The 9,781-nt window shown below is 24.7% G+C and overlaps 1 protein-coding gene across 1 annotated transcript; it reads right to left on the reverse strand.

The window, feature by feature from the left end:
- Positions 1 to 756: 756 nt before the first annotated feature.
- On the reverse strand, positions 757 to 2,120 carry GCG54_00010072 (uncharacterized protein; the record flags this gene model as incomplete). Its single annotated transcript, XM_045410004.1, has 4 exons — positions 757 to 810; positions 837 to 1,128; positions 1,182 to 1,835; positions 1,891 to 2,120. The coding sequence occupies 4 exons, from the start codon at positions 2,118 to 2,120 to the stop codon at positions 757 to 759; spliced, it is 1,230 nt and encodes a 409-aa protein (XP_045259039.1).
- Positions 2,121 to 9,781: the final 7,661 nt, after the last annotated feature.

Below are 9,781 nucleotides of genomic sequence, written 5' to 3' on the forward strand. Positions count from 1 at the left end.
ATTCGTTTAAAAGTTCGATGCTCAACAGGTTGCAGTAGGCGATTCATGAAAATACTGTGACCGGCAGCAAATGCGATTCGCGCAGCGTCCGTGAATAGAGATAGAGATAGAACGGCTTGAATTTGACGCTGATTCGATAGTTTCCATCGCGAGAATTGATCGTTCTTGGGAAACCTTTTAGCTCTTTCCGGTCTTTCCAGCTCAAATGAGACGCGTTGTCGAGTCCTGCCCTGCTGGTGATATTTACCAACTATGCAATGACTCACGTTAAAGGACCACTTGAGAGAGCAAGCTTTCTCTTGACCCTGACTGTTGAGATGATCTTGCATGGCTTTCTGATTCCAAGCTATCATGTCCACTCTGCTGAATATTTCGATGGCCCTTTCAATGGCAAGCCGCACGGCTTTGGACGCTTCATTTATTTCTGAGCTTGCAACAACAGTATCCAGATGGGAAGTAATTTGATCGTAGATTGGCAATGGATCTATGGGCGCCTCTTCTTGGTCTGGTTGGTCTGCCTGGTCTGCCTGGTCTTTCTTTTGGTTCCCGGCATCCGCTGAAAATTGCAAGGAAACTTCAAGAGAATCTTGAAGATGGCTAAACAATTTACCAGCTGTCGGCATTGGACTGGAAGTATCGCTGTTCGCAGAATCTCTTGATGTATCGTCATCACTTCTACTTTCTTCAGTGAAACCATATTCCCCAGAATGATCCACAACGAGCTCCCAAAAGACTTGATTTTCGTCGAAGTTAGAGTCATGCTTGTGGGAAATTGAAGAACTTGTCGTTGTAAACATTCGCCGAAAGATGCTTCGAAGGTTCGATAGTACACCGACTCTGGTTGTCTCGGCTGTGACTTTACCGGCTTCTCGCCGGCTCTTTGTGTTCCTCTCTTTTTCTGATGCGAGATGAAGGGTAAGCCAAGCGAGCTCATGACCTTGAAGACTTGAAGATGATACAACTTGAAGATCTGAGGCAAGCCCTCTTCGAATCCACGCCCGAATGATTGTCATCAAGAGTGTCACTGCCAGCATGACCACCGTTGCTGACCAATGAAGAGCTCTCAAGCCAATAAATTGAACAATATACCCGGAGATGGCTGTAGAAACTGCAAATAGCGTGAGAGACCTGAAATATTTCTTTGTCAGTGTTTAGGCGTTTATGAGGATGATCCATCTTACCCGTAATGACGATGATTCAGCCGTGAAATCCTGAGTATCTTATCATGCTCAGCAAGAAATATTACGCTTGAAGGGAATTGCTGATCACCAATTGATCGAGCTCTTTGCAGGGTGAAGAATCTGACGCCACGGCGTTTACCCATATCTGTAAGCGGAATCGCATTCTCAGTTGTGACTCCCTCAATTATGTGGCCGCATGTTGCCACGCCTATCATAAGGCAAACGGTGCCTATGCAGAAACAAGGGTACCCATAATCAGCAACGTAGCCTATTTTGATCCACTGCCAATGATAAATGGCGATTCCCGGAAACGTTATTGCGAAGATCTGAAGGAAAATTCCCACAGCTGCCCAAAACCATCGCTCCCGGGATGATACGATGGCATTTCGAGCGTTGAGGGCAAGATTTGGTGTTGGACTATGGTCAAGTTGAAGCTTTTCCACATAGTGGTAGTAAAAGTCCCCTTCGACGAGATCTTCGGCCGAAGCACTTGCAATATCGAAGATCTTCCCGTCTTCGTCAATGAGTAGAGTTCGAAGCCCTTCAAAGTCGCCCATTAGCCGGACAATCTGCTGCCCGTCCCAAAGTTCGCACACTTTCTCAGAAGTAGAAGAGAGTAATTCTTGTTCTGCAACCGCCTGACTTTCGCGAGCCCTGGGTGATGTTAGAGCCATGTGCTATATAGTATTAACCTTGTCTTAAGCTTTACCGTCCAATAAGTGTCTTCAGCCTGCTTACGCCTCCTACCCGGATAGCGCTCACAACGATAGTAATTACCCCAAGCGGTCCCATGGACAGAAGCAAGTTATCTGCCCACCCTATACTCATGCTGAGGAATTGCTTTGTTACTTGCTCCCCGAAGAGCGTGAGCAAAGGCGCGAGGTCGCTGAAAAGATTGTTGGAGAAATCATCTCCCTCAAATTCGCTCGATTGGGCCATAGCGGTAGTCGGGTAAGCGTGCGGCGGGAGGGGGAAAACGATCTCTGGTTTCAACGGCCGAAGGGCGGGAACGAGGGAACTTTTTGTTTACGGCCGTCGTTCAGCTGCAGCCTGATCCATGATTTCACTTGTACACATCACTTAGATTGAATACGGGAAGGTGGTCAGCTGTGCATAACGCTGTTACACAACAGGTGCTGCGCCAAAAAACAAATCATACCCGACATCAGCAGGAACATAAGCGGGAAAGAGCCAGAGCCTAGAGGGCAGTGTGAAAACTTCACCAATCGAGATGGTCTCTCTGTTTCTGTCTCTTCTTTAATAGTTATAGCTTTTGATCATCACTAGCTATTGTAAACTAACTATAACGTACGTATAGTATCTATATAAATAAAACGGCTTAATTCCTTCTAAATCAGAGTCTAATATAAAGGGTCTTTTAAGGAATAGATCCTAATACACTAGAATATTATTAGTTTAAATAAGTAGGTTAGAAGTAGGTTACCTTATACCTTCTTCTAGGTATAAAGTTACTTTAGATACTTAAGGGTATTATAATATACTTCCTTAGGTTTAAAAAAACCTAAAAACTCTAATTCTATATGATTAATACTATAAAGTCTAAATATATATATAGGGTATTATAAATAGATATAAAAGGAAGTAATTAATAAAAGAAACTAATAAAAAAGATAACTTTATACTTTTATTATTAAATTATAAAAAAGAGGAAGGTCTTTCTCTTTATATATTTTTTATTATAATTAAAATTATAAGTGTTAAAATAGTAATTAATATTACTACTTTACTTAGTAGAAATAGAGATTTCTTATTAACTTAAGTAGAAAGGTTAAAGTAGTTATTAAAGTAGTAAAATAGTAGTAATAATAATATCTCTTATATTATTTTTATTTTTTATTTTTCTTTCTTTATTAACTACTTTAACCTTTCTACTTAAGTTANAATTAATATATATATTACTTACCTTACTTCTATATATATATATATATTTATATTATAATTATAATACTTTCTTTTTTACTTAAGATCTTATTTTTAATACTAATTATATTATTTAGATAACTAAGAAGATTAAAACTAAGTATATAGCTATAATAGCTAAAATAAGAGCTATTTTTACTAATAAGAAATAAAAAGAGAGAGAGGGGGAGGAAGAGGAGAGTAATAATACTTTTTTAGTACTTTATTTAAAATTTAAAAATTTTAAACCTAAAAATAAATTATTTTATTATCTATTTTTATTACTTTTAAGTTATTTCTAAGTTATAAAGTTTTTACTTTATTTTATTATTTTTATAATTTATTTATTAACTTAAGTTATTTTATAGAGATTAAAACTAATAAGTTTAATAAGGATAAGAAATTTATAGGGAGTAAAAAGGCTAAAGAGGGGTATAATTTAGAGTTTATAACTCTTATTCTTCTATTTATTTATAAATTATACTAAGAGTATAAGAAGAATATATTTTAAATTTAGGTCTCTAATTAAGTAATTATATTATTTATTAATTTTTAAATAGAAATAGAAGCTTTAAAAATTAAAGGTTAAGAAGAGGAGTAGTTACTACTATTAAGTAATATAATTTACTTACTTTATTTATAAAGTATTTAAATAGGTATATTATTTAGTATATATATACTTAGTATAGAGTAAAAAAATAAATATACTCTTTATAAAGAGAAAAAGAAGTTATATAAACTTATACTACTACTTATTTCTATATTAAAGCTTTAATTCTTTTAAGCTTTATATAATAATATAAATAAGTCTATATATACTACTTTATAACCTTTATATTATTATTTATTTAGCTAACTATTTATTAAGTCTTTATTTCTAAGAGAACTATACTCTAAGAGGCTTTTAAAGTTTATAATAAAGCTAAAGTAAAAGCTAAAGTTAAAACTAAAACTAAAGATAAAAGTAGTAGTAAGGTAGCTATTAAAACTATAGCTCCTCTTTTAGTACTAGCTATTATCTTATTAGTTAAACTTATTATAGAGGAAGTATTAGTTTTTAATAGTTTATATATTAGTTTATTTTTTAAAGTAACTTCTTCTATCTCTAAGGTAACTAATATTTATATTACTATTAATAGCTTTATTAGTAGATATCTCCCTAAAGAAATAAAGTTTATATATAATATCCTTATAAATAACTATATATTTATTCTCTAAGGATATAAATAAAATATAGTTTTTATATTACTTAATACTTTATAGAGTATAAGTATTTTAAGCTCTTAAGAAGGCTATATACTTCTTAGTTATTAAGCTATTTTTAATTAAAAATACTTAGTTTATAAGCTTTATTTACTACTTAACTCTTCTTTTTTACTTTATTCTACTACTTATAATATATTTTAGAAGTTTAGAAGTACTTTAAATTATTTAAACTTTATATAAGAAAGGGTTTTTATAAAGCTATTAGTTAGTATCTTATTAGTTAAAAGGTAAATTACTTAAAATAATTACTTAGTATATTCCTAGTAAAGTTATATATTCTAGATATCTATATAGTAAAAATAAGTTAAGATATATTCTTTTTTACTTATTATAAGTTAAATTATTTACTAATTATTATAATAAATCTTCTATATATCTCTTAAGCTAAGTTTAAGATCTCTAAAAAGCTACTTAAAAACTATAATCTCTTTTATAGTATACTTTAAGTTTAAAAGCTTTATTTTTATTATTAATATAATTATTATATTTTAATATATAGCTTTCTATTAGATTAAGTTTCTAAAGAGAGATATTATAAATCTTTAAAATAACCTTTATATCTCTTTATTATTAGTAAAAGATATATTACTTATAATTAGTAATACTTAGACTATTTCACCCCCTAAGGTACTAAAGTGAATTATAAAGTATTAAGTATAATATAAATATTAAATTACTTAGTTTATAACTTAATAGTGTTTTAGAGATAGGTTTATTAGGAATTATAATAGTAAAGTATAAGTAAATATAATATCTAACTATATTATAATTATAATATAAAGGATTAATCTAATCTTTTCTTAATATAATAAGACTTACTATAGGTTTATTTCTCTATTAAACTTCTTAAGTAAAGTAAGGAGAAGAGGTATTATTAGTACTCTAAAGTTAATAAGATTAAATTTCTTTATAATTTACTTAATATACTAATTATATAAAATATAGATTTTTTATATTATTTAATTATAAGTAATCCTAATTCTTAAGTACTATTTAGCTAGTTTTTAGTCTTTTAGTTTATATTTCTTTTTAATCCCCTTTATAACCTTCTCTACTTCTTTTATATAGTTCTTATAATATAAAATAAAGATATTATTAATATAGAAGAGTATAAGAACTTTTTTATTATAAAACTAAAAGAGATATAGGTTTTTATTTATTAGATATAATCTAAAGTAAAGAAAAGTATTTAAGAACTCTTTATACTAAAGTAAAAAAGTATTATAAAGGTTATATAAAGTATATTAAAGTTTAATAACCTTTTTATCTTTCTTAAAGCTATCTAATAAGTAATAAGTAATAAGGGGGTTATTTAGTCTATATATAGTATTTAAAAATATATTAATAATATTAAATTAGTAAATTTTAAAGTTAAATTATACTATAAAAGCTATTATAACCCTAAATATTTTTATAGTAAAAGTTATAATATAAGTCTATTCTAAAAGGTACTTTTCTTAGAAGTTACTTTAGATATAAATTTTAGCCTTATAGTAGTTAAGATATCTATATTAATCTAGTTTATATATAAATACCTACTTAAGAAGTATTAGTTTATTTTTTACTTTTAACTTATTTATAACGTTTTAAATACTTATTTCCTTAAATTTATTAATCTTAATATTATATACTTTAATAAAGTAAGAGTAAAATAGTTTTAATATATATTAGATATCTTTTTAGGTCTTAAGTAGTTTTATAAACTAATTAATATAGATTTTTCTATTTAGTATTATAAATATCTACTTTAGCTTTATTTAGTGAACTAAAATAAAGATAAAATAGTAAAATAAGTAATATCTTTAGTCTACTTCTTTAAGTACTTTTTATTACTTTAGTATATATATTTTAAAGAAGGTATTTTAGTTTTATTCTATTTAGAGAAATATAAAGTATATTCTAAAGTATAAAGATTACTTTAGTTTTATAGTTTTAAGTTAATCTAAGTTAGTATAGTTATATATTTATTTTAGCTCCTCTTTAGTAGTACTCTCTTCTTTAGTTCTTAGGTATAGCTATATTAACTAAATGGAGAGTTACTTTATAAAAGTAGTTATATATTAATATCCTCTATATTTAGATTTTATAGAAGAGGGGTATCTATCTAAATATATATTTTATTTAGGATTATATTTTTAGTAGAGGTTATATCTTTATTAGTATCTTAAGTCTTTTCTACTATATTATTATCTTAAATAAGGTTTAATAGTAATATTAGATTTAGTATTTTATATATCTTAGTAAGGTTTAAATTTAATTTAAAGGTTAATATCTATCTCTTTCTCTTATTATTAATTATTTAAAGTTCTCTTAGTAAAAAAAGGTATAATAATAATATTTTATTATTTATTATTAATATAAAATTAATTTTATTTTATATTCTTAAAATCTAAAGTTCTAAAAGTATAAAGGATATTAGTTTTTATATCTTATTAGTAACTAAATAAGCTTTTTTACTTTAGATTACTATTTTTATATTATCCTTTAAGTAGAATATCTTCTTATTAAAAGTTATATTTTATATAATAATAACTTCTTAAAGTGAGGGTATTTAAACCTTATAGAAGTTATATAAGTTTATTATATACCTTACTAAGTATTTAATATACTTTTATATTATAACTTTAAAGTTATATCTATTTTTATTTATTTTATATTCTTTCTTAAGGAGGTATATTTTATAGCTATATATATAAACCTCTCTCTATTAAGGGTGAGAATTAACTAAGAGGTTTACTTTATAAGTAAATTTATAGTACTTAATATAATCTCTTAATTAATCTTTTTTAACTTAGATTAGTGAGAGCTAGCTATAATATTAGTAAGGGCTTATATTATAAAGGAATACTATAATTTATATTATTTTAATTTATAGGTTAGATAAAAGATTTACTATTTAAAATATTATAATAGCTTTTATAACTAATTTCTAACCTATTTACTTTATACCTCTATTTAGTTCCTTAATATATAAAAGAGCTTATTTAATTTTAATTCCTATTTTTAATATTTAGATTTAGAACTCTAATAGTTTATTAATTATAATTATAGTATACTTACTATTTTATTTAATCTTATATAATATAAAGCTATATTATCTCTATACCTAATACTTAAAAGTTTAAATAATAATAAAAACTAAGTATTAAGTTTTATCTATATATAAAAATATAAAGAGTTAACCTATATACTTATCTTTAATAACTAAGAGCTATTTATTTATATTAAAGCTTATTAGGTAATTAAATAGGTTCTATAAGACCTTATAGAAGGGTTATATTACTTTTTATTCTAAGGTATATTTTAATATAACTTATTTTATATATATTATTATATAATATTAGTATTTAAAGTATAATATACCTTAGATCTTTATTTCTTAAGTATTAAGAATAAATTTCTTAAGTATTTTTAAGCTAAGATATTTAGAGTAAAAGTACTATATTTCTATAGTATTAATATAAGTTTAAATAGGTTTTTAGAAATATTACTTTATATAGGTTATTATAAAAGTAAGTAGACTTATAATTAAAGTATTACTAGAAGAGATATATCTAAAATTAAGGTATAAGAAATAAGGTTAATAATCTATAAAAGTAATATTACTCTTTTTTAAGAGCTTTTTTATTTCTATACTATCCTTATAATCTCTAATATAAAAGGTATTATTAAAACCTAAGTATTAAATACTTATCTTTTAAAGTAAGTATTTTAAAATAATATTAATATAGAAATTATCTATAAGAGTAATATTTTAAAGTATTAAGTTTTAAAGTCTATTTACTCTATTTAAAATATTATAAAAGACTTTTATACCTCTTACTATAATAAGGTATAAAGTTATATTTATTTTAATTTACCTTTTTACTTTATAAATAACTAAACTTTTTTTAAAGAGGGAGATATTATTTACTAAATAGAGAGTATTATAATTACTTAATATTATATTATTAGAGAGAATTCTTAAGTTTTAAGTATAAGTTATATAGATTTTATTAGGTTTAAGTTTTAATATAAAGGCCCTTATTTCCTCTACTATAATTTCTATAATAATATCCTTAGTAATAATATAAGTTATTATATTAGATAGGAGGTTTACTTTAGAAGTATAAGTAGTAGTTAACCCTTTTAATCTACTAAAGTTATTCTTAAGTAGTCCCCTCTTATTCTAATTCTTATTATTCTTAAGTTTAAGAGTATTAAGGTTTCTTATAGTAAGCTACCCCTTATAAGCTATTTTAGTATAAAGCTTAAAATACTTTAATTTATTAATTCTAAAGTAAACTTAAGTTATTTCTTTAGAGTTTATATAAGCCTTTTTATTTATAAGAGTAAACTTAAAGTAATTATAAGTAAATAGGACTTACTTATAGTCTCTTCTATATATATAATATAAAACTAATTTATTTTATAAAAGCTTTTCTAAAATAAAGTTATTAGAAATTATATTATTAGATTATCTAGCTAATATTATAAAGACTTTATTAATATAACTTTTTAAATAAGTTCTTATAATATCTTTATAGAGAAGGTTTTTAAATATATTAATATATTAATTTATACTTTAGATTTTAATATTAAAGTACTTTTATTTAATAATATTAATAAGTTTTAGATTAGTTTAAGATAGAGTAAAATAGTATTAGATTACTTAGAAGAAGGTTTTTAATATAAAGGTTCTTTATATTTTAAGTAACTTATACTAAGAAGTTTTAAAGAGTATATTTTAGAAGTTTTTAATCTAAGTATTAAGGTTAATAGTAGAGGCTACTTAATCTAAAACTATAGTATATTCTTTATAGATTATAATAAGGTTATTTAAGTTATTTAAAGTATAGTATTATTTTAGAATATATATTAAGGTATAAAAAGTATAGTCTCCTTTTTCTAGAAACTTTACTTAAGTAGGTATAAAAATCTCTTCTAAAATAGTATTTTTTATTTATTTATTTAAAGCTTTATATACTTACTCTTTTTATATATACTTTACTTTATAAGCTATATATATAGTAAGGTATAAAGTATAAAGTTTAAGGACTTTTATAAATCTCTTAATAAGAAAAGTAAGTATAATTAATACTAATAGTAATAAGTTATTAGTAACTTCTTTAAACTCTTTTTCTCTAGAGTTTTTATCTTTAATATTATTACTTTTTATAGTAGCTTTCTAAGTATTTAAAATAATAGAAGTATATAAAGTAATAATTTTATTATAAACTTCTTATTCTATTTTATAATATTTATATTACTTCTTATTTTCTTTTTAAATCTAATTATTAAATAAGAGTATATTTTTAATTTTACTTAAATTAGAAGAGAAATTAAAGATATTATCTAAGTTAATATATTTCTAAATATCTTTAGTTTTTATTTCTATTTAAAAGGTAATATATTAAACTAAGAAGTTATAATAA

Source organism: Colletotrichum gloeosporioides (assembly GCF_011800055.1).
Source record: "Colletotrichum gloeosporioides strain Lc1 chromosome Unknown consensus_82, whole genome shotgun sequence".
NCBI lineage: Eukaryota > Fungi > Ascomycota > Sordariomycetes > Glomerellales > Glomerellaceae > Colletotrichum > Colletotrichum gloeosporioides.